The sequence below is a fragment of the Panthera leo genome, chromosome B1 (assembly GCF_018350215.1).
Source record: "Panthera leo isolate Ple1 chromosome B1, P.leo_Ple1_pat1.1, whole genome shotgun sequence".
Classification (NCBI taxonomy): domain Eukaryota; kingdom Metazoa; phylum Chordata; class Mammalia; order Carnivora; family Felidae; genus Panthera; species Panthera leo.
The window spans coordinates 154803123-154830184 of NC_056682.1; the positions used below are offsets into that span (position 1 = coordinate 154803123).

The 27062-nt window shown below is 34.9% G+C and overlaps 1 protein-coding gene across 1 annotated transcript in view; it reads right to left on the reverse strand.

Annotated features, from left to right (window-relative positions):
- The window catches only part of ADGRL3 (adhesion G protein-coupled receptor L3), a 690326-nt gene that overhangs the window by 256908 nt on the left and 406356 nt on the right, over positions 1 to 27062 (reverse strand). Inside the window, exons 8-9 of the mRNA XM_042936279.1 lie at positions 24798 to 24812; positions 21872 to 22672 (exon numbers count right to left, since the gene is read on the reverse strand). Of these exons, the coding sequence (XP_042792213.1) occupies positions 21872 to 22672; positions 24798 to 24812 (816 nt within the window). The remainder of the gene's footprint in view (positions 1 to 21871; positions 22673 to 24797; positions 24813 to 27062) is intronic.

A 27062-nucleotide genomic window follows, 5' to 3' on the forward strand; every position in this document is an offset into this window, starting at 1 on the left:
CTTCATTCTGGTAGTGAATTCATGACTGTATTTTCCAAAATTGGCAGAAACCTACACCAAAATGGGTGACTTTTGTTTACTATGTATAATTTATTCTGTCATTAAAAAAAATGAAAAGACATTTTTAAAAGAAGGTAGAGTCTAAATAAAATAAAGAAAACATATCTCATAAGAAATTCTGGCAATTTACAATTTCACAATTCTTGTAGACTGTAAGAAAAACAGATTTTTTTAATAAAATGTGCATCTGTTTATTTTGAGAGGGAGAGAGGACAGAGGGTAAGTGGGGGAGGGGCAGAAAAAGAGGGAGAAAGAATCCCAAGCAGGCTCCACACTCAGCACGGAGCCCGTGCAGATCTTGATCTCACAACTGTAAGATCATGACCTGAGCCAAAATCAAGAGTCAGATGCTTAACTGACTGAGCCACCCAGGCACCCCTAGAATTACTTGTAATGGGTTTGCTTTAGATATTAAATTCCATTGGATTGTTATTTCTCTTCATAGGCATAAACTAATACTGAAATCCCTCAAAACACTAAGGTGTTACTGCATAATATTATAAAGAACATAACAATAAGATTTTCAAAGAACACAGTGCTAGATATGATCTGACAAAATATTATTTAATTCAAATTCACTGTCATATTCTCTTTTTTAATATGAGTATACATCAATATTTACTAAATATTGATATTTAGTAAAATATTTGCTTTTATCAATAATGATCAAAAATTATCCTATTAATTTATAAGGTTGTCTGTGGGAAAACAAAAAAAAAATCATTTTTTTAAATATTCAATGTTCCCACTCTCCAACATGATGATGTCTTTTTCAGGTAGGTGATATGTTAAAAGGTAAAAACAAACAAGTATATATATATATATATATATATATATATATATATATATATATATACATATATATGTACATACATATGTGTATATATGTATATACACATATATATATGTATATATATATATATATATATGGAATATAATACTTGGTTGGCTAAAGGCAATAGTAACCAAAGTAAGGGTGCCTTATCAAATATCTTTTTTTTTCCCCTCTCCTTGCTCTCTCACACCTTTTACTTTTTTGAGTACTATTTCATCATTTTATAAATACTTTTCCTATCCTTTCTCCATTTGGTTACTCATTTAAAGTCTGTGTCCTGAACTGGACTGCATTCATTTTTGGCAAGAATCATACCTTTATGTATGTTAAATCCAGACACGATGCCCACCAAATAACCTCACTCAAAACAGAATGAATGAATCCATGAATGGATGCTTGAACTTTAGGAAGAAGAATAAAAGAACTATATACTGAATGCTAAAAACTTTTTACCAATCACATTCCAAACCTTACACATTTCTAATAAGAAGAAATGGGTGCTTTTGAAAACAACAATGGATGAATTTCTACTAGCATTAATGTAGATACGTATCAGTGGAGACACAAAATTAACAATTCTACAGATGAAGCTGTAAAAATTGTTCAGCAAGTAAATATAAGAATATATCACTATCTTAGATATGTAGCCTTCAAGTTTCTAAGGGAAATCTTCCATTGTCCAATTATATAACACTACACATCTAATATCACCGAGCCAGTGTCACTAGATGTGGCAACACTCTTATTTTTCTGGATTACTTATGGATCGCCTAAAAATATCGTAGACTTAGCATACCAGTAGAAAAGATCAATTCCCTTTTAAATACAAATCAAAACCACACTCAGATATCACCTCACGCCAGTCAGAGTGGCGAAAATAAACAAATCAGGAGACTGTAGATGCTGGAGAGGATGTGGAGAAACGGGAACCTTCTTGCACTGTTGGTGGGAACGCAAATTGGTGCAGCCACTCTGGAAAACAGTGTGGAGCTTCCTCAAAAAATTAAAAATAGACCTACCCTATGACCCAGCAATAGCACTGCTAGGAATTTACCCAAGGGATACAGGACTGCTGATGCATAGGGGCACTTGTACCCCAATGTTTATAGCAGCACTCTCAACAATAGCCAAATTATGGAAAGAGCCTAAATGTCCATCAACTGATGAATGGATAAAGAAATTGTGGTTTATATACACAATGGAGTACTATGTGGCAATGAGAAAGAATGAAATATGGCCCTTTGTAGCAACGTGAATGGAACTGGAGAGAGTGATGCTAAGTGAAATAAGCCATACAGAGAAAGACAGATACCATATGTGTTCACTCTTATGTGGATCCTGAGAAACTTAACAGAAACCCATGGGGGAGGGGAAGGAAAAAAAAAAAAAGAGGTTAGAGTGGGAGAGAGCCAAAGCATAAGAGACTCTTAAAAACTGAGAACAAACTGAGGGCTGATGGGGGGGTGGGAGGGAGGGGAGGGTGGGTGATCGGTATTGAGGAGGGCACCTTTTGGGATGAGCACTGGGTGTTGTATGGAAACCAATTTGACAATAAATTTCATATATTAAAAAAAAAGCAATTCCCTTTTAAGGAAGTAATTTTTTAAAATATCATTTTAAAAGCTCCACTGTTTCTTCATGACCAGGGTTTTACTTTGAAAATGTTAGCATTTTCATTAAATTAATGTTAGCAAGAGAGGTTACACTTAAACCATTAAGAATAATCAAGCAGTATGAGAAGGATGAAGTCACTGCAGTATGACCAGTTACCATAAGAAATCTCTGATAATGTTAGTAGGAGCACTGCATTGATGAGATTTTATTTGGTTGAAGAAAAAGAAAAAGAGAGACCAAGAATATTATTTGAATTTATTCTGAGAATCTCTGGCAGAAAAGCTCCTGGAACAGATTCTATGGCTTCTGGTAACCTCTCTAAGTCAGTTCTATTATCAGTTAATGGGAAGTCATGACTCAACATGGCATATACTCAGTTAGATTCCAAAACATTATTAAGAATATATTTTGTTTCCATGTTAGGAGTTAATAATATTTCTGAAGTTGGGGCACCTGGGTGGCTCAGTTGGTTAAGCATCTGACTTCGGCTCAGGTTATGATCTCACAGTCCATGAGTTTGAGCCCCGCGTCAGGCTCTGTGCTGACAGCTCAGAGCCTGGAGCCTGCTTCGGATTCTGTGTCTCCCTCTCTCTCTGCACCTCCCCTGCTCATGTTCTGTCTCTCTCTGTCTCAAAAATAAATAAAAACATTTAAAGAAAACTAAAAAATATAATATTTCTGAAGTTTGTTCAGACCCTAAAAACACTGTCACCTACTTCGTATGAAGGTCTCATGTTGCAGACTTGTTGAAGCTAATTTTGCAGATTCTGCATCATTTTGGAAGTGACCAACATTTAGGAAGGAGGAGAGCATTGTAGAGTTAAAATTGGCTGAATTATCTTTTTAATTAAATTATGTTTTAGAGAAGAATGTTTATCCTCACCCTATGGTTTTGAACCACTTGCTAATGCTGACTGTAAAAAGAATGGAGTATAAATACTTTCACATCCACAGAGTTCTCTTCAGATATTTGAAGACACCTTTTCCTTTCCCTCCTAAGCCCCCTTATTTATTTATCAATAATCTCACTCTCCATCCACGTATCTATCTAGCCATTTATGCAGTTAACCCTTGTATGTCACCATGTTATATTCATTATAACTTACATACATATATATATTAACTCACTTCTCCTCAACAAAACTGAGAGGTAAGTACTATTACAATTCCCATTTTATATAAGAGGGTACTGAGGCAAGAGAGACCAAGTAAATTGTCCAAAGTCACACAACTAGTAAATGAAGGAGCCATTTTCAAACCCAGGCAATCAGATTTCATAGACTTTAGCTAAATATTCCAATCATTCAAACTTTCATCAAATGTATCATAGTTCCCAGAATATAAAATAATGGAGATGCCCTCCATTAGATGGCATTGAGCTTAAAATCTGGTGCCCAAAAGTTCTGAACCAAGTTCTTAGGAACCATATCTTAGGAAATGGTCTGACCAAATGGGGAAAACATGAAATTTTATCCATTATTCTAAGTGCTTTATCTTCGTTGTCGTCGTCGTCATCCACATCAACACTGTTGAAGACTGATTTCATCTTTACCACGTCATACCGCAAAATACTGATACAAATTTAATCTGTGGCTCTTCAAATCCTGTAAGCTGGTTACTGACTGACTGTTGAGAGGACTGTTCGAGGCCTTGCATCCCCAGTATATTACACAATGACTGGCAAAGAGTTAAGTCAACTATTTGTTGGCTGAAAACGACTGAAGTTCCCCTCCCCACTCCCCTTCCCCCATTGAACAACTGTCTAGCAAAATCTTCTCATTTTGGAATTCTACAGCAAACAAACCTAAACAGAGGACTTTACATTTATCTGTGTTAGATTTCAACTTTTTCGTTCTAGGTCCTTGATAAAGTCTGTCCATACCCATTTGATTCCTGATTTTATTATCTGGTCTGTTAGAATATTCTTTCCCTATAATCTGCCATCCAGCATTGCAAATTGTCACATCTTCTATATCTTCATCAAATCTATTGATTTAAAATATGACCAATGACAAAGTTTGTCAACATGCCCGGAAGACCACCGTCTAGGCAGACTCTGATCAATCTTGCAAGATTTATTATTTTATCAAGATTTATTACATTAATTTGGTAGGCTTTATTAAAAAAATAATACAAAATTTGGTTACTTGCCATGCCTAGATTTTATTCAAGAGTGCTATCTCCCTAACTAAATTATAAGTTTCTCATCTATGGGGCCCACGCTCTTACATCACCTCCCACGACATTCAGGGATGCATTTCGCCCACAACAGATATTCACTAAATGATGAAAAAATGAAATCAAATATTTTTGAGTATGGCCATGACTCATCTAACAAAGATTCTTCATTGGCAGGCTTTATATACAATTTCCTGGAACTATCTATTTTTAAAATATTCTCCTATCACCAATCTAACTTCCCTTTGATTTAATAACTTTTGGCACTTCTTATTCATATGAAGTCCATATATAGGACATTTATAAATAAGAAAAGAAATCCCTTTTTCTGATTAAAAGTAACCTCTCCAGTCTATGGGAATACTTAATCACCCATTCAGCATGGCCTGGAGAGGAGACACTGCTGATGGTGGCATGAAAAAAGAATAAAGTAAAGCAACATCACCTGCCGTAATCCTAATGCATTCACAAAATCAGTCATAGTATCTGCTTAGTTATTAATGCCAAGAAATATAAGTTTAACCTCTGTTTGGCCCTTAGGCAAAATTGATGCTGTATTAACATACTCCAGTATGAGCATTTTCATATCATTATATCAAATACTACATGACACTCTAATGCATAGCCAACAAAAATGAATTTCTGATAACACCAGGTCTAGTCAATGGAGCCTGGGAATAGTTCTCTTATCAAAATCCAGAGTTCTTAAGTGGGCTTATGATGCATCAAAGTCACTTATAATTAGAGGAAAATATCAGCAGTAACTATGGGATTCTTTCCAGTTATGGATTTCCTGGTGCTTGAATTAAGATTTCTTTGGCTCTAACATGAAGCAGACTAACACACTCAGACTATGTCTATCAATATTTCTGGGCTGGAGAGCTCATAGAATTTCAGGATTCTTGGTAAGCTGTCTGACTTCTTTACTGGCAGAGTCTTCTTCTATCGGAGTGAATTCGTTATTAAAAGATAATTGCTTATTTTTTGTTAAAGTAATCTTCCCTTTTCTACCCATGTAGTAGCTTTATGTTACGGAAAAACAAAACAGAACAGGGGAATGGCAGTCACTGTCCTCAGACATGAATGAGTATGTGTTTATCTACTATTCTTTTGAAACTGAAAGCAAAGGATTCTAACCTAATTTTTCTTGTAATCTGACTGTTTTCCTCATTTGTCTGAGGCTTATTATGTGTATCTGTGGATGACTACTGTAATATTTTTAGCACTACTTATTAAAACTCATCTCTTGAAGTCTTGCTCAATATTGCTAATTAACTTCTTCATTACCATAAGCAGGCTGCCCCGCCACACTACTGTCATAAAATGTTTTAAATGAATAAACAAAATCATGGAATATAAACAATGATACAGCTGCTCATTGTTTATACAGCTCAGCAAATAATAGCCAAGTGCTGCAGACTGAATCAGGGAATATTATTCCTTCTCATTAATGGAAAGAAGAAAGGAATTTAGTATAAGCATGTCAAAATAAGAGAGTGCTCACAAATTCAGGATGCATCAGCATCGCATCTCTGCCTCCGGCACTCATCGATACTCTGCCACATGATAACTATGCCCTGCTCATCCCATTTCAAAGAAAATATAATCAGTCCACTTGGAGGCTCAAAAGAATAGCTTCAGAATTTAAAAGAATCAATCCCATCACATATTCATTCTTATTCATTTAAGATCTTGAGTACAGAGCTAGACACAAAATTAAGAATTCAGCAAGTATTTGTGAATAGCACATTATATAAAAAAATTTTAGCTTTATTATATAAATTAAGGAAATCTAAAAGCCCTCCAAATTATCTCAGAGCAAATATATTTAGTATCTAAAATAAGTAATCACGATGACTAATAGTGAAACAAGAAACTGATCCACCTTTTAGATTTTCCTTTCTCCTACAGTTTAGAAAAAAACTTACATTTATGTGAGGCTTTAACATCATTTTATTGCTTTTACTATTTCACATTCTTTTAATTTTTTTAATGTTTATTTACTTTTGAGAGAAAGAGAGACAGAGCATGAGCAAGGGAGGGGCAGAGAGAGAGGGAGACCCAGAATCCAAAGCAGGCTCTAGGCTCTGAGCTGTCAGCACAAAGCCCAACATGGGACTTGAACTCGTGAACCATGAGTTCATGACCTAAGCTGACGTCAGATGCTTAACAGACTTAGCCATCCAAGCACCCCTATTTCACATTCTTTTAATTAGGGATAATAGCAGAATTACCTTACATCCTAATCAGAATACAGTCTAAACAAATAAATCAAACTTCACACAATGAGAACGAATGACTGCATTTTTAGCTTTAAATTGGGGGGAGAGTTGGCATAAAATTAATAGAATTAAAGGAAACTAAACAAAAGATCTTTAGAACAAAGAACTCCTACTCACCCTAGCCACTAAGCCAAATATTTCCAGGGATAATTCTGATGATATGTAAAAAAATAGGTGACAGGAAAATCTAACATAAAGAAAAGCTTCTCTTAAAAATAGTTGCTTCATTAAGTGAGATAGCACCCCCATGCACAATTTTAATTGAAAAATGAAAAAGAGATACAAAATTTTGAGTATCCTTTAGCATATCAGAATATTTAATTAAACAGATTCACGTCTGAAAATGGCTTTTAAAGTTTAGAATCTTACTGGGTCAAAGCCACCAGATATTTCTGTCTTAAAGGAAAAAAGTCAGAGCAGCACGGGCTGGCCCAAATGTTACACATCAGCCTGATTCAGGATGGGCACATTCTCTGCACTTACCCAGATCTCAGCTGGCAAAACTGAGGGCCACTCACAGCAGCCCTGAACAGCCAGAATAAATGACCACAGTCAGAAAGAGTGATTAGAGTCAGGCAGCAGCACAGCATTTCCAAACCCCTCACACCTCTTCCTCTGTCCATGTTTAGGAAAGTAAGTGGAAATGGACAGAAGAAGAAACCATCATGTGCCACAGACTATGTGTTAGTACATGTGGAAAATTACAAACATAAATGAAAGGTTCTGAATTCTACCAACTCCTACTTTTGAGTATGAAAGAAACCTTTGCCTTAAATTAAAATATAGAAGTGTGAGGTTCTGTTCATGGTGAGGATAGGATTCTCCTGCTTACTACATTCCTTCAACTATAGTGACAGGACTAATTTATTTTGCTGCTCATTTTTCACTTGTTTTGTTTTGTTTTGCTTTCCCAACCCACAAACAGACCATGAGTGGTTGCAAAGCACTGCATGATTGCCTAGAGTCTTACTGCTGTTCTCACCGTGTTAATTTATTCCATCTATTCAAGGTGAAGATGAATGGCACCTTGCTTTTGCCAGGACAAGCTTGAGAGGGGACGCTGTTCTTTTCTGTCAACCACACAGGTAGTAATTCTATGAGGACACAAAAGAGGCTCATTTAATAAAGCAAAGTGATACATTTTACTTCCAGAGTAGCCTTAGCCCAGAGAGGGGGTAGTTAGTATATATTTGCTCTACAGGTTCTTAATGCATTAAGACAATATTTGTGCTAAAATGTAAATTCTGTTTAACCACTAGGGAATCTAGAGGAGTGATTCTTTTCCAAACCTAGAACCACCTCTAAAAAACCCTATCCCTGGGCCTCATTTCATATACTGAATCAATGATGGGGTGGGAAACAGACAGGAAACCTGCATTTTAACATGTTTCCCTCAGCAGTGAGTTATATGGCCTCTTTCCAGTAGTCATTAGATAAGAGATGGGGAAACACTTACTTAAAGGTAATCAACAAAACAGTCACATAAATTCTAAAAAACAAAACAAAGCACCTGTTTAATATGTTTATTACACTCTATAGTATATACTAACCTTGTAGGGGTTATGGCACACGCAGTAATTCTCAAATTTAGCAGGTTGTTAAAAATAGATTACTGGGATTCATCTCCAGAGTTAACCTGGGATGCAATATGACAATTTGCATCTGTAACAAGTTCCTTAGACCACACTTTGAGATCTATTACCCCATATAACTTAGGTATCAGTTACTTATAACTGATTTGCAGAGTGAAGTTTTATCATACAAAGAAATATAAAAAGAAGCTTCCAGTAAACCAAAATATTTAAACCCACTGATTACTAGAACAAAATTACTTGCCTCCCAAAATAATTACACAAAATTGTGATATAACATTCTAACACTTTCTCTACAATAATTTTTTAATATCATTATACCATGAAAATAACTATTAGTGCTTTTCTCTCATCAAAAATATTCATTGAATAATCTTGTTTTGAAAGCTAAAAGTCAATGTTCAAAGAACATACTTAAGTACCCTTTCCTAGGAAATATAAGGATGGGCATAAAAAGGGCATAGTTGTATACATAAAACAAATAATATTGACTCTCCCTGGTGGGTGAATTTACCTGTTTCACTGTCAAAGCTAAAAGAAAAAAGACTTGTCAATTCTGATTAGAATAGCTGACTCTCCTTTCATTCATATTCAATGTTGGCATAGTTAAGCTATTAAAAAGAAATGACAGACTCAAAATGGAGTCACTTGTGCTAAATCCACATCACTAAACCAGGGTTTAATACTTAACCCAATTCCAATTTCAACTTTCTGTGGGGATGTAGTCTTAACCAGTTAGTCTAGAAGTTTCTAATTAGCACCAATAAAATAATCTGCCACATGGACCCTCTCTATCCCCCAAAGAAAGATGAGGTAAACTGTTCTTTCCTTAATCCTTCCCCTTCTAGCCTAAAAAGCCTTCCATTTTGTACAGCTCCTAGTGCTCCTTTCTACTTCCTAGATGGCTTGCTGCCCAATTCATAAATTGTTCAATAAAACCAAGTAGATCTTAAAATATTACTTGAATGAATTTTTGTTGTTTAACAAAGCTTAGTTTTCTTTTTATGTTTTTTTTTTTTTCCTTTTTCAGTGTTTATTCTTATAAGCAACTGGTGAAAACTGCTGGTTTTAACTGTTTAAAAGTCAAAATCAATAGAGAGTACCACTAGACCAAATAATGTAATGAAACATTGGAACTATTTCTAAGGTCTCTGGAGAGATCAACCTACTCTGTTATTCCATATTTCTGTACGGGAGTAGATTCAATCTGGGTTACATAGTTTTGTAGGGCTCTGTAACCAAGGAGTAGAGGCAAAGTTTCTAGGAATGTCCAAGAAAAACTACACGTTTTTCTTCTTTAGCAAAGAAAAAAAAAAAGAAAATACCAAAAAAAACTAACAATAGATTAGGTCTTCTCTCTTTTAGTTTTGCTCTGTCAGTACGACTTTGGCATTTTCTTATTTGTGTCCTAGTCACCAGGGGGTGCTAATTAGTTGAGTAACTATCCTGACACAATTTGAAGGCCTTCTTACATTCCCTCATAGAATTCTAAATAGATTATCAGTATTCTATTCATGTGGATCAGTTTTCAGAAATGTATTTCACTACTTGAAAGACTGAACATATTCACTAAAGAAATTTGGTAAAACCCAAAAAAGCTCAAACCTGAATAATTTAGAGCTTAACTACCACTAAAATTCTGAATTATATGCTTATTAAAATACATACTACTACTAGGACTGCTAAAAGGCTTGTCCTCATAAATCATTTTTAAAGCTTTATATAGAAATTTTCAAATATAAACAAAAGTAGAAAAAAGTATACTGATCTAAATTCCATATCATTTAAACCTGCTTAAAACAACAACAACATCAACAACTTTAGAAGTACATAATGAACATTTCTCATATTAAATATCCTTATACCATATAACCTTCTTAGTTGTCTTGTTAAGATATTTTAATCAATGATACAATAATTACATGGAAGCTTAATTGGAAAGTGAAAGTCAATATATTCAAGAAGAATAGATGTATTGTTTAGGGGGAAAGTTCTCAGAGAACAAAATTACACAGAAATAACTATGGGACTCTGTTAATATAGAAGAGTTGCATCACAGATACATTTAACTGACATTAATTCAAGAAGTTATGTTAGGCAATTAAAATACTATAAAATATACTTTGTAAATGTACTTTTTAGTATGTAGAATATACACTGCATAATAATATGTCATATTATATCTGTACTCTATAGGGATATGTATGTTAAAGATTCACTGTATTTTATAAACTATAAAGGAGTTTCAAAAATCAATTGCTTCTCTTTAATTTTTACTTTCATACTTTAATGTATAATGCAACTTCACTAGATTAATATTTTTTATATTCTTTATGTGAATTTTGTCTTGAAGTTCAACATTTTATGGCACATCTCTTTTGATTGGTTTATCTTTTTCATTAAACCAGAGAACTAAAACCCTCATCTTCATTCATATATAAATCTTCCTGTTCACTGTTTGGGTTAGACAATTTTAGCTTTTCATGCTTACAAAAATGGGTACTTGAACCTGCGTTGTGGTATTTTAAATTCCTAATTCTGGAACATGTTCAGGAGTCCTGTTCATCCACTGACATACTCTGCCATGTTCCTAAAAACTTAAAAAGTATGGTCATACTAAAAGATATCATGGGAATCCAGAATGCATGGCAAGTTAACACATTCATATTTAGGAAAAAAAATTCAGTGAAGGTGATATAAAAATAATTTTGAAGAAATTAAATTCTCAAGAATTGCTCAATACATTCAATAGTTGCAACACATGATAAGCTACTATGGTTCATGCTTGATTAAAATTCCAGAGTAAAAATTTACTTTTCTGACAAGAGAGGGCTTCTTTTACTAGAAGTGTAATGATTTCAAAGAAGGAGGTAAAGGATGTTGGTGCTCTGGGGAAATTATAATCCTGGCTTCTTTGAGTTATTAAAGCAACATGGGGCTATATGACTAGAAAGGGAAAATGCCACTTGAAGATTTTTTCTGACTTACCATTTCATAGGTACCAACAGTTGCTTTGATGTATCAGGTTCTAAGGGAGGAGTGATCACATTACCTGGTCAGTGTGGATGGTAGTGGGACTTTGCCATCCACACTGACCAGGGCTTTTAAAGTCTCTGGTGCCAGCCAGATAGCTGTCACATCCATGCCTTCTATTCCAGTTGCTTATTATACACCTGTGCAACTGCACGCAAGCCTCTCTGTCATCCTTTCCTACCATGCCCTGTACCCTTTCACGGAATGAGGGACGGTCTGGTATAATCTACTTTTATGTTATTTTATACGGCGCTATAACGAACACCTTTGTACAAGCCTGTCTTCATATAAGTATGAAAGTTTCTCTAGGGAGGAAACCTAGAAATAGATATGCTAACATACAAAATAAGCCTATCATTTAAATAAGGGTTTTACCAGACATTGCCAAGATGCTCTCCAAAATGGTTATGACAATTTACATTCCAACCATAGAGGTATAAGCATTCCATACTTTGTCCTTTATTTTATCTTTAACCACTTAAGGTAATTAAATCAATCTTGGAAATAGCTTTTTAACATTTTTAAAGGCATGTTCTTTCATCACCTTCCCTTTGAGAAAAGTGAACTCATTCATTTCCTGACCATTTAGAAAAAGTTTCATGTTTATTTTATTTTTGAGAGAAAGAGAGACATAGAGAGAGAGCATGAACAAGGGAGGGGCAGAGAGACAGAGGGAGAATCTGAAGCAGACTCCCGGCTCTGAGATGTCAGCACAGAGCCCTATGCGGGACTAGAACTCATGAACCATGAGATCATAACCTGACCTGAAGTCGGACTTTTAACCAACCGTGCCACCCAGAAGCCCCTCTTGTCCATTTATTTTTAGGAAACAAAAAATATTTATTTCCCTTTTATTTCTCTCTTCCTTAACTTCTTTCTTCCTTCATTTTGCTTTTCACCATTTTGCCAATCTTACTTATAGAAAACAGAAAAGTTGTGCTAGCCATACATCTAAATGATAAAAATTGAAATAATAATATATGTTAACTAGAATTAAATCTAATAAAAGCCAGTCCCCAAACCTCCATGTGGACCTTCTAATTGTTCAGAATTTCTGCAAAAATTTCTAATTCTTCCAATATTCCAATAATTACATCTGTTTCCTCAAGCATTTCCAAGAACACACATACATATCTCCCACACCATATCCATGTGCCATTATATCACATTTTATTGGATGCTTGTGTGCATTATAATTTTTTCCATTGTAAATATAAAATGTTGTGGCTCCATGATTCAGTCAAATAAACCTGAGCTTCTTTGAAATCTACATTACAGGATTCCCTGGCCAGGTGACTATGTTTCTGAGACTTAGTTTCCTCACCTGTACCTCAGACCATTTTTTTAAGGGTGAAAGTGTGTGTGTGAAACCTAGTGCAATTTGGTGGGGATGACAGTCCCCTACGGTACCAGTTGCTGTTTCTTGTCCTTACTCTAACTGAAGGTCAGTGCGTCCTTGCTGCCTTGCATTTCTACTTCAGCTTAGCTGCTTTACTTACCTTCTAGTACATGTATATTGCCTCCCTGCCTTCTGCCTTGCTCCTTATGCCTCCCTGCCTTCTGCCTTGCTCCTTAGCTGTGGTACCTGTATTCCTTTCAATCACTGCCAGATGCTAAAGGACATAACAGAAAGTCAGACAGACTAGGATTCTAACCGCAACCCTGGACCATGTATGTGATGTTCGTGTTATTGCCCTTCTCTGACCCTCAATCTCTTCATCTGGAAATGAAGATGGTGCTTTCTTTGCATGATTTTTGTTTGGGTTACATTTGATAATTTAAGTAAATGGCAAGAAAAGGGAACATTCAGTAAATAGTACGTGATGCTACTATTTTTTTGACACCCCCTTTTCTATTTCTTTTAATTTGTTTTTAATATTCTGTAATCTCTGTGAGGATAGGGTCATAGTTCATAGTTGTAGCCACAGAGCATAGCACAATGCCTGGCCTCAACTATACTTAAAGACCTGTTTCCTGAGGGAGAGGCTGGGAGGGAAGGAAGGAAGGAAGGAAGGAAGGAAGGAAGGAAGGAAGGAAGGAAAGAAGGGCCAATCAATTATTGGTCTTCTGACTTAAACCCAGTTTTGACCTCCTGCTTCTGCTTTCTACAGCAGGTCAGATTTTGTGGATGAATTTCATCTCTGGCTTTTTCTTAGTATTTCCAATTCCACTTTCAAGCTTCCTTTCCACAAACGATTACCACTTATGTCTCTTGGTGGGCTTCTCTATAAAATATAAAACTCTAAATATTTTGTTTAATATGTAAATATGTCTGCTATATGGCAATCTTATTATAGATTTTGAAAAGTTCACTGTTTTAAAAATCAGTCTGTTTTATATTTTTATTAAATACAGGTTTCCAAATAAAAGTGCCATTTTCTTTTTTTCTCCAAGGAAAAAGTTTCTTCAAAGACATTTCTTACCTTTTCAAAAAAATAGCATAAAAGATCAGTTTAAGTCATGAAATCAACCAATACCTAACACTTCATTCATGCTTGTGTATTTTTGGTAGAATTGTTTTTTCTAACATTATTTCTAAAAATCTAAATTTTAAGGCTAAAATATTTCCATCACAAGACACTTTGGAGAGAAAGGACTGGATAATTTTAATTTGTCTCTCACCTGAGATATGTGGATGCAAAAAGGTTGCCCATGAATTTGTACTACTGAAGAGAATAATGAGAAACAGGCAGAGTTCTTATTAAGCAAATAAAAGGGAAATGTTCTCCACTTGTTTTCAGGAAAATCTGACATGTTTCTTCCCAAAAATTATACAGCATGTATTTTACCTATCATTTATGCATCTTAAATTATTTGGTCATTAATCAGTATAATTTGAGAATTAGGCTTCCTGATGGAAAAGCCATTAAGAAGGAAATACCTTGGTCCTTATATTCGTACTTTTGATTGTCACTCTATTCTCAAGTACTTGAACATTATCTAAAATTTGAAAACAAAACAAAACACAAAGAAATAAAGCAAATGTCAGACTTTGCTTTATAACAAAATCAATTCTCATTTATCCGTGGCACTGTGGACGGAAGCAGAGCATTCTGAAGCGTAAACTTTGGATAATCAGAAATCTCATTTTAGTCACTATCACCAACCCTGAGGAGATGTGCTAATAACGAAACTATTTCACTTCCACCTGTCTGCCCTCTGCTGGACGTGCTAACGAGCAGTGAAATGGCTACAGAAGGGACAGCTGGTGTGAGTGGGAAGCTTATTCACAAGTCATCTTTTTATGACTGTGTGTTACATGGAGAAATGATTTTGATTACACTTCTAATAATGCTACATTTATCAGGGACATCACTCTGTAGGGAAAAAAATATAAGTTAGTATCATCTGTGAACCTTTTTATCCTCGGCATCTTATCTTCTACACATCAGATTAATGGCTAACACTGGACTCATCGGCTGTAGAAAGGCAGGTCAAGTTTTGCTTTGTACAGGACTGTGGTTTGATATTCAGAGCCTGAGAAGCAAAAGGTGTCATTCTGAAAGGGTTTAACCTTCAATTATGAAGACAGAAAATACAAGAAAAGTAAAAACAAACACAAGAGAATTCGGCTGGTGTGAAACGGCAGCGGAATAGCTCTTGCAAATTTTGCAAGTTTTGGCTGTGCTCCCTGAAAAATCACCAGCAGCAACGCCCTTCAGGCAGCAGCTGTCACTACAGGCAATGAAGCAGCATTGAGAGGAAGAAGGGGGGCTCCTCTGCAGACAGGGAAACAGCTGATGCATAAAAATACAGACTGGGATGAAATTAGCAACAAGTAGCTGACTATTTTTTCTTTTTGTAAAGTTCACTCAGTTACTAAGATAGATGTAAATTAAACTTTAGAGACAATGTGGTATCTCAAGTGGAACTGTGAAGTAATCATAACCCAGAGGCTCAGGACAAGTTTGATTTAAGATCACACTACTTTCAGGCTCTGTTTTGTGATTAGGGTGCATCATATTTAACTAAACCGTTCAGGAAGCGAATTCAGCTACCTATTAAACACGTGACAGTTTCAAAATGCTCAAGATTCTCTGCCCAGCACTCACATTACTCAGCTGTCAAAGTAAAGGGCTCAGATATATGATGTGAAAATTACATTTTAACGAGGTGTCATGTGTGTTTAAAGTTCTTATTCATCACTACATAGTCACAGCTTTTACTGGAGACGCAAATGCACCTAATTAGCATATTATAAGGACAGAAGGTTCACCTTATCTGCATTGTTAAACTGTTATGTGTAGGCTTTTTGTTGCTGTTTTAGATTCTATTATCCTCAGCATATATAAGAATGGATACATTTACATAATCTGAAATGGCTTTCAAGAAAATATGGATTGTGTTAGGGAAGCAGAAGAACAGGCATAAGACAGTAACTACATGTCTTTATTGTTCTGTCGTTCATACTGATTGTTTGATGTGTTTCACTAAATCTCAACCAGTAGACTTTGAGATGTGTTAGGCATGCTGATTTTAGGAAATTTTTGGAAGTGAGCTTCTCTGCCTATTCTTACTGTCAACCTAAATCTACTCCCTCCTTCTTTAGTAGAAAATACTGGAAAACATCTGTATATTTGACAAGGGAAGTACAGATGTTCTGTGGGCAGTTTAGAAGCAAACTGGAAAAGCCAACAAAAAGGTCCCACGTTCCACTGCCAGTCATTAATGAATAATGGACTCAGCACAAGGCGGTTTGTGACAAAGAACTAAAGAGTTAAAGTCAGTCTATATGTCACTTATAACAGCTAAAGGGAAGTGATGCCACTGATTCCCCCACACTGCATGTATCAGGATTCAGGTAGTTCTAGAATTATTTATAATGCCAACCTGAGAATCATTCAAATAACCTGTGAAACAGCTTAGTATTGTTTGGAGGGTTTTAATGTCTATCTTACAAAACAGCTAACTGAAAGCAGTGAAGAATGTATAGTTCATATTGAATCTTTTAAGATAGGAAGGATAAAGGCTTAGTTAAAAGTGCATCTGAAGAAATTTCTAGATCTGATAGCTCTAGGTTTGGTTTTCTGCTCAGAAAAGAACAGAGAAAGCACTTTTGCATTCACGTTTGCATTTACTTTATACTCAGGTGCTAATGCTTACACGCATTTCTGATACAGGTGCCCCGAACTGATTCAGCTGTTCAGACAAAATGTATTTTGAACAGAGCATGATTATTACTCATTTCTGAATATGCCACACGTTCCATTTTCTCTGAGTTGAAGAAAATCCTGGAACTCGTCAACTGAAAAATTTGGGAATACGTTCTGAATGTGAAAGTCATTGAACAGTTGCTCACTTTCTTCCCTATTCTAAGACTAGTGACTTTAATTTCTTCTAATTACTTCTGAAAGAAAGCGCATTAGGTGTTAATGTGCTTTGGCACTTCTCCTTAACACCTGCTCAACTTCCTTTAGGTTACCAAAGCTCAATATAATCTTCGTGAAGAAGGGAAGAAGCTGGGTGCAGGTGGTGGGGTGGGGAATAACTGGAATGACTCATAAAACTTCTAGATTATAGGAGAGTGCGGCAAATAGTGAAGATGACAACCTGAGAGGCATATGTGCGACTTTTTCTTTTTAAGCCTATTTAGAGAGAGACAGAGAGAGAGAGAGAGAGAGAGAATCTGTGCGAAGGGCACAGAAAAAGGGAGAGAGAGAATCCCAAGTGGGCTCTGAGCGGTCAGTGCAGAGCCCCAACCAGGGCTCGAACCTACCAACCGGTGATCATGACCTGAGCTGAAATCAAGAGCCAGACACTTCACTGAGCCAGCCAGGCGCCCCTGCATACATGTAATCTTTTTTTTTTTTTAATTTTTTAATGTTTATATTTGAGGGACAGAGAGTGCACGAATGGGAGAGGGCAGAGAGAGAGGGAGACACAGAATCTGAAGCAGGCTCCAGGCTCTGAGCTGTCAGCACAGAGTCGACGTGGGGCTTGAACTTGCAGACCATGAAATCAAGACCTGAGCTGAAGTCGGAGGCTTAACTGACTGAGCCACCCAGACACCCCATGCATACATGTAATCTAATTAAACAAATTTTAGGACTAATATTCTTATTTTCATAATATTCTGAATATTAATATGTATTTTAATGCATTCTTGTATTTCCAAAATCATTCAACAAATCTTGGCAGAGCACCTACTATTTATTTACCAGGCACTCTATAAAGACCTGTAAACCAAAGTGACTGAAGCTATATCAGCAAGATTATTTCAATGTGAATCAAAATCTCATTAGTTCTGGAACAAAAGCTTTTTATAAGCTGGAAATTCTTTGCATTTGTATGTTCTTTACCATTTGAGGCAGAACTCTATTATTAAAAATTGTTTTTACAAAATGTGCAGGTATAAATTATGTGAATAGCAATATGAATAAATACGGACTCATTTTCCACTACATTCATGCTGGAAAACTACAGAAAATGCTGGCAAACTTGCATTAATATAATGCAGAATAAATGATGACAGTTTTGAAAATGTTTTTACGCAGAAAGGAGAACAAGTTTGAAGCATTTTAAAACTTTGTCCAGAGGAATAGGCCCATTAAAGCACTTTTCAAGGAGAAACTTCACTTAAAATTAACAACTGAGCATTTGAAAGACAAGTTTAAAAAATAAAATTAATTAATTTAAATGGCTATGGTTGAAAACAACCTGTTTCACCTACCACCATTCCCAGGATGGTTTCATTTGAAAAACAATACAAACAAATGTCCCTAACAAAAGGCAGCGGGATTAGCCCTTTGAGAATGGGTGCTGGGAAAAGTAAGGGAGCAAAGTGAAATGACTTCTGAAGCTACTTTTTAGGATATTTCTGAGACACCATTTTCCTTGATATTCTTCCTTAAAGTTTACCATTTCAAAATTTTAAAAAGGACTCTTGTTAAAAAAGAAAATGCATCTGATTTCATGGCTGAAGAACAGATACAACTTTTTAGAGCACACATCTACAGCAATGTGTGAGAACGACTACAGTGAGAATGACAGATTAGATTTGCATCTAGAGAGTGCCTGGCCTGTGGGGATACTGAGGTCACTTCCACCAGAGGAACAAATCTGGCGACACTGCCTCAGGAAACACACTTTCCACGACAAGTGTCACAGGAGGGAACATGAATCTGGAGTTGAGCTGCCCTTCAATCACTGGGCAGGTTTTGAGTAATATGAGTTATAGTGACTTAGTTTCCTCATTTAGAAAATGTGGCTGGAAATGATTTTTGTAGGGTTGGTGTGCAGCTGTTTGATTGTTATTGCATAGATCGTCTCATTAAAATCTAACAATAATTTCCAGAGGTAGGTGTTATTTTTTCCATGTTATAGTTGAGAAAACCCAGACCAAGAGGCTGAGCAATGTGTCCACAGTCAACACCACAGGCAGAATTCAAGACCAAGTCCTTCAGACTCCCAGGCTTTTACAGAGCTGCATGCTACTTGTGTGGACGTTCCACCCAAGGATTGCTATATATACAAGGGGAACATGTTTGCCCCTTAACTTCTAATACCCAGATCTTTCAATGTATAGAAAAGTGATATTTAGTAGAAGTAGAGCACAGATACCCCTTTGCATAAAAGCTTCAGAAGTGTGAATTTTCATTGATTTAGAGCAAAAATAGCCTGCTTCCAACAGATGGCAACAGCAAACACGCTTCAGATTACAAACTCAGAATTAGACTTCTTGACCCTAACATATTCATGGGGAGTTGGCTTCTGTACATAAACATGTAAGAAGATCCATAGTAAGAATTTACTACAGGCAATTTCTTTGAAAAATGTCAGCCTAATTTACTAAAGAAAAACACCCACCTGAAACTGTCTGTGAGGAGTAAGACAAACAGCCTCTATCAATGCTAATTGAAATTCTCACATCCACACCGACGATGCATAAAATTTACTTCTACAGTTATTCTTTCACCTTTAAACTGCAGTAAGTCCACACCAAAATACTAGCTTTTCAATCTCAGCATTCATGCATGGAAATTGATAATATTTCTTGCGATTATATTTACAAATTTAATACAGATGAAATCTTACTCGTTGCAAAACAGACAAGGTCTTCATAGATGGAATCTTACTCACTGCAAATCAGACAAGGTCTTTATTGTCTTATAAAAAGAGAGAAAACTGAATCTCCTGGCATAAGTTAGGAATTTGTTTCAAAAGCTGAACTTTATCATTTCTCAATGTTTACCACTTTAATATCATCCTTTTAACAAACCTGAATACTAGTACGTTTGGGCAAAATAGTTCATATTTTAACTCCCATAAAGAGACAGACACATAACATCAAATGAAATAGTGCACTTTTCCTTATGTCCACAATTACAAAGACTTATCCTATATATGTATACACACATATGAGTTTATTACTGTACATTAGAAAAATCTTTGTGTCATTCATCTAAAATGAGACTATGGTATCACCTTGCTCTTTAAGGATAATTTAGAAAGCTAAGAATTTGCTTCAATTCATCAAATCTAAATCTAGAATGCTAATTAAATATAACCTATTCATTATTCTATATAAAAATAATGTATAATATTTTCTATAAATAAAATTTGAAGTATGTTACCATCCCTTCTTCACTGATTAACCACAAAATATGAATTATTATTTCTTTGGAGGCAATTAGAAATTACGTCCTAATGTAATTTAAACGTCAGAAAAGGCTAAGAACCACACAGAGAGTTTTCACTAACAAGATATAAATTTTAAGAATATCACAGCTATGAAAAAAATATTTTCTGAGAGTACTGCAGATGGTTGATTCTTGCTTAGGTTTTCAACTGAAGGGTGTCTTGAATTGAAAAAAAAAAAACTTACCTATACAGTGGTGAGCCAGGTACTGTACTAGGTCTAGGAGATTTTTTGAGGATTTAGTAAGGAGAAGTTGCTTTTGTTGCTATTGCATATTTAGGCTTCTCCTTCCATAGGAGGTAGTTCAATATAATACCAGCATCACTGGCCATGGAAAGAACTGCTGTCACTCTGACCAAGGCCTTTCAGATTAGAGAAAAGGCCAACTAATTTCTCATTCTATCAGAATAAGAAGTGGAAAGCTATTCATTCATTCATTCATTCATTCATCCACTTATTCAACAAAGAGTTACTAACCCTTTATTTTATATATGCCACATATATACTAGTGTCTGATAAAGCAGAAATAATGGCCACATTATATATATATATATATATATATATATATATATATATGTGTATATATATATATATATATACACATATATATATATATATATAAAGGATGGGTAAAGGTCACTGGCCATATGGAACTTACAATCTATTTGTGTAAGAAGATATGTATATAATGAAATAGTTAGGAAGCAGAATGGCATGCTAGTAAAAGCATGGTAAAAGCAATGCAGAAAATAAGTAATATTAACATGTAAGCACTGAAAGACAGAATATAATCTATGAACTGCTATATTACTATCAAAATTCAGATACCTGTACCTTAGTTTTCCATTACACTTTATCATGAAGAAGAGCATTATTGGTAGTTAAAATAATTGAATCTCTAAACTAAGATAATTCTTTTCAGTTATATAAATAAAAGTTTAAGATAATAGAGCAATTTGTCACTATCTTTAGACAATATTAAAAGGAAACAGTATGTCCTAGAGAGGAAAAAGACAATTTCAAATAATTAAAATTAAAAACTATTTGTGGTTTGTTCAAAACAGTGTTTTGCATTGTTGTTTCTTACAAAATTGAGGTGTGTTTTTTCCTCTATTTACCAGTTATAAACATTTTTCTGTATACGTCCAATTAGGTACACTCAGACATATCTACACGCGAACTGACAATGTTCCCAATAGGAGTGGTCATATACAAAGCTGTCTGCAAAGTGAATATATTGGCGTAGGGCTCCCGAAGCATCATATCAAGGCAGGTCTTGACATTTTTCAAAGTGGAGAGGGCATGTCACAATTAATTAGACAGGATGGCATTCTATTTTAGCAAAGCTTTTGTGCACTTCCCTACACAAAGAGCTAACCAGCTGATAATAAAAATGTCCTTCAAAGAAGGACTTAAGAGTGGAGACTAGCTATACAAAGAAGAGAAAGTTTCTTATACCTTTTTTTAACAGCTGAAAGTAATTAATGACAACATTTTTAGACGAAAAGACAATGAACAATTTGCAGGTACATAGGCCAGAAGGAAGACAATAAAGGTAGTCTAATCATATGTACAAGAAACTTATTGAAAACAAACTATAAATATTTCCCCCTTGAGTATCATCAAAAGTCAAACTTACCTGATCGACTATCCAGAGGTCCAAAATCCAAAGAGTATTTCACGACGTGATAGTTGTTCCAAACATAAAGAAGGTTGTCCCTGGGGTTGTAATCCACAGCTGCTATGTACTGGTATGAATTGGGAAATGGTACATCCACCAAACTATCCTTACTTTGGTCAGTGTTATAAATGTAGTCAATCTTATTCCCTGTGGCCTCATTGTCATCATCCTCATATACAGATTTGACCACATACAGAATCCCGCAAATCATAAATGCGTTGGAAGCTGATCTTTTATCATATGCAGTATCCCATGTCCCTTCAATCCGTAGAGTATAAGGGTTCAATTGACTAATGACAATTTTACCATTGTTTTGTTCTGTTGCATAGATCACCCAGAGCCCATTTTCATCCACTGCCAGGTCTATGTCAGATTTGCCTCCCCATCGGTAAGGAGAGGTATCATGGTAATTGGCATTTGCTATGATAGCCTCTCCACTCTTTATCCTAGTCCGCAAATCAAACTTTACTATGTTCCTGGTGCGTTCTTTGTTGAAAAACAAAGCTCCATCATACACTACAAATCCTGTGCCATCCACCCTGTGAGGGAGCTTGTAGGTTGTAGTTGGCCTTCCAGCAATGAAGTCATCCTTGGATGAGTACTCAGTCAGGGTATCAGTTCTGTAGGGAGTCCAGGGCATATAATAAATCTTGTCAGAAGCCTGCAGAGGGTCTTTGCACCATGCCCCAGACTGGTGGTCAGATTCAAACAAATGTTCACTCTGGTATACTCCTTTTAGTAGTCCAGGGCAAAGAAAAACTGTTGGAAGGGAAAGAGTTAAAATAATAAATATATTAATTTGAATATTGTCACATATTCTTAGTTTTTACCAAATGGACTGTACTTCTAACAAGAGATACCCACCACCACTTAATTATTTTGCTGCATTCTTCTGAGTATGCAAACCGTCTTACATATTGATTTTGACTTTTGTTCAAAATCATTTTGATTTCATCTGCTGAAAAATGTGGCCTCTCCATGAGTAGTTGTGTTTTCCTTTGATTTTTACCTTTGTAAACATGTTATACAATATTTTTGGATATACATATATAGATGTGATGTACGTCTATGTATTTTACAAATACAAAGGTTTATATAGAATATTTTTACTTATCTTATCTGGAAATTAAATATATGTATATTGATTTCACTCTGATATTAGCCATTCAATAATTTATCATTAAGAAATAAATATAAATCCAATAGTAAATAAGTATAATAATAAAGGAAAAGCAAAGCCCTGTAGTACAGGCCACTGAATCTTCTAGCAAAAAAACTCTTAAAGCTTCTATAGCACACACAGAGCATGCAACCCATACAATTAAAAATGAGTGATGGATGGATACTGGGAGGAAAAAGAGAAAGGAAGAAAAAGAAAGGAAAGAAGGAATAAGAAGAAAAGATGAAAGGTTACAGAGAAGAACCCAAGATCTAGATTTTAATCAGTTAAAAATGTCCTGTTAAATACAGTAGTATTGGAACTTAAAAACATGTACCTTTTACTGTTACATGAGAAGAACATTAAAAAACAAGATTACTTGCTACAATATTTTGCTGCTCATACTTCAGATCGAAAATGGGCAGGAATTATCTGATTTATTTGATTTTTAGTATGATTCAGTAGCGCATTCTGTGAATAGTGGTAAGAAGTTTTGGCTGGCTTGTAATGAAGGGACCATAAAGCAATGTTTCCCAGAGAGTGGTCCTTGAAGCACCTGTTTCAAGTGGATATTACACAGAAAGAAAACAGAGATCCTTAGCCATATGTTTAAGAAATATCGTATTAAATAGAATTGTGGCAGAGACTTGAATAGCTTTAGTGCATTAGCGAATCTCCAAGGCAGAAGTGGGGGGGGGGGGTGAGCAAATTTCACAAACTAATTTGATCGTGGAGCCCCCTTCCACAGAGCCTGTTTAAAGTGTAGTGTTCTGTTGAACCTGCTATGGGAAACACTGCTCTAGTATTTTTTTGCAAAGAAAACACACTGAAAAATAATCATGCAGTCCACTGTTATGTTTGAAGTGATTAGAACTGTATTGGATAGAGCAATTAAGAAAGCATAAGGAATTTGAATGTTGACCCATATTTTAATGATTAAAGTATTATTCTCTTGTTATTAGTGATTAGGTCTTCAACAGCAACTATAAGCCTGGATCCAATGGAAAACAATCTAAGATAAAACTCAGCTAGGATGTGCAGGTTATTAAAAAGGAAAGTATATTATTAAAGTGCCCAAAGTTTTACTTTTGTAGAAATGAAAAGTTTGAGGGCAAAGTTGGCTACCAAAATCTTCCATAGCAAAGATAGAGGGCCATCATCAATTTATACTCAATAATAAAGTTGATGATTAGAAGAATTTCACAGGATTCTAATATGATGGCTATAATTATAAAGAATTGGATAGGCATTGTGTCACCATTGCATATAAACTTTAGGTTTGTTAATAATCAGCCCATGGTAACTAAATTAATTTATTATAAGGCATTTCAGAAAACTATCTCCCCTTTTCCCCCAGTAGTTAAAAATTAAAGGAATGGGGAAAATCACACCAGAGCTATGGAAAATTATCTACTAGAGAAATAAAAACAGATCTAAAGTATTCACTATCCATCATCGTCTACCGGATTTCTAACTACTTATTTAAAAGTAAAGAGGAAGAAAATGCACGGTTGAAATTTTTACATGATTAAACTGTTTTAGGATAAAAGGATCAAACCAGCACTGGTCATCACAACAGATTAAAGTGAAGTTGAGCAGCAGAAGTAGTAAATAAATTTTCATAAAATCGATAAGAATTAATACAAAATTATTTGAACTAAATGTTAAACTGTTAAATAACTTAGCCTATAAATAGTATATAATTTATGAAAGGTATTTAATTACCTTTTTGTTCCACTTCTATTGGAGAGAGAGAAGTACAGAGAGAAAGGAGAAAAGAGAATAGATTAATGGTACGGTATTGGCCAAGCACTTTTTATTCACCTCTTCCAAACTGAAAGTTAATAATTTACTTCATTCACACTTGCTTTTTGAACATAATGTTTTTTTTAAAAAAACATTTCCCTAGTAAAATTATTTGTTAAAAAAGCAACCATATTATAAACTTAAAAAAATATAGTACAGACTTGGAAAATGTAAGGCAAAAGTTAATCAAGCTAAGATTGAAAAAAACAAAAAACAAAAAACAAAAAACACAACATACAATTCCAAACTATAGACATAGGAAATTAAGATTCATAATAAGAACACCAATATTTCCCTTTTAAAGTTAGGAAGGTAATTATACATATAAAGCTTTCAAATAGTTTGACTTGCCTCATTTATAAAATATTATAGTTTATATCACCATTTAACATAATAGTCTTGCTTTTTACCCATCTCAAGGATTGATCTCTTCAGAAGAAACTACTCTGTAACTTGTTTCATAAGGCCTAAGATTTTCCATGTCAGTTTTATGAGAAATAAACCTCATGTGGTACACATTAACACGGAATTTCCTCACACTAAATAATGGATTCAGAATCTTTATTGAAGAAACTTCTCTCCCTCCCACTCATCAATATTTGATATTATGGAAAAATATCTTTCAGAAAAATCTGTTATCAGAGGGTTGACATAAATCATGAGCCACCTGTTCTGGCCTTTTCTGAAATTCTTAACTGAATCAACATACTCTTGTAAGAATAAATTCAGATCCTCAACCGTGTTATGGCTATGCATCTTTCAAATTAGATCCCATTATTATTTTTAAGGTACTGACCAATTCAGGTCAGGGAAAATTCTGGGAAATTGTAGCATTCATGTAACCGATCAAGCAGCATCTTGTTTATCTTATGAACATTTCTCTCATTAGAGACAATTTGCCCAAATCACAAAAAGAAGAAAAAAGGACCAACAAAAAACAAGAGGAAGAGTTGGAGGGAGAATGGGTTCATAACACAAACTTAAAAATCACAGATTGCAAATGATAGAAGTCTAAAAAACTTTGAACAGAATGGATAAACCAAAATAGTATTGCACAATAAATAAAACTCTAAGGAAGTTTCAAAACACAGGAGAAATACTGTTTGGGTAATTGCATTTAGGTGAGATTTTGTGCTTTGACCTAAGCTGTTGTCTTCTATTGTCAAAATCACATTCATTTCTCCCCATTCACTTTTTTGAAAGCTCAATATTACATGTGTTAGAACGCAAAGCTAGTATATGCCAAAAGTTATGCTTAAGAAGTTGCAAATGTAGTTTTTTAAAAAGATTCCTTATCTCATTAATATACAAATCTTATTTTAATAGTATTTCTAGGACTCTTTTAGCAATTCTATACTCTTACAATTTATCATTATGTTCAATCTTTACTGAGTGACTGCAGTGTTCATTGGACTATATGCCTCACTACATATCAGTTAAACTCTTAAGACATGCACTTCATGCTCTGAATAGAATACTAACAAATCTGGGTTCAGACTGACAACTAGAAGAAGCATAACTAAGCACCTTAAGAAATTATTCAATCAATAGTCTCAAAAGTTTGGACTCAAGGCACATTACAATGAAAATGGAGGTTGGGAGTGGGAAGTCATACTAAAGTTGACATTTTTTCAACAACTAGGTTACAAAAGAATTTCTAGAACTAATTTTGTTCCTTGAAATACATCTAAATATATATCCTTTTGAGAACTGTATATAGAAGGTTTATATTCTGAAACATCAAATGTGTACTCATACAACTTGAGTTTTATTTTACATAAAACTCTTCATATTATTCTAAAGCACAGTTACCCTAACTTCTTGGCAACTAGTATTTCCCTTTTCAACAACTACTAAATGAGGAAGATGGGATATGTGATCAAAAGTATTGATATTTGTTATTCTCATCGCTTCTCTGCCTTTTGGCTAAGATCAAGTGTTATTTGTTATTCTGTAAATACTATCTTATAATTTAATGGATATTGTTATTATTTTTAAAAATTTTAATGGCTATTTATTTCTGAGAGAGAGACAGAGTATGAGCGAGGGAGAAGGCAGAGAGAGATGGAGACACAGAATCTGAAGCAGGCTTCAGGCTCTGAGCTGTCAGCACAGAGCCTGATGCAGGGCTCAAAACCACAAGCTGTTAGATCATGACCTGAGCCAAAGTCAGATGCTCAACCG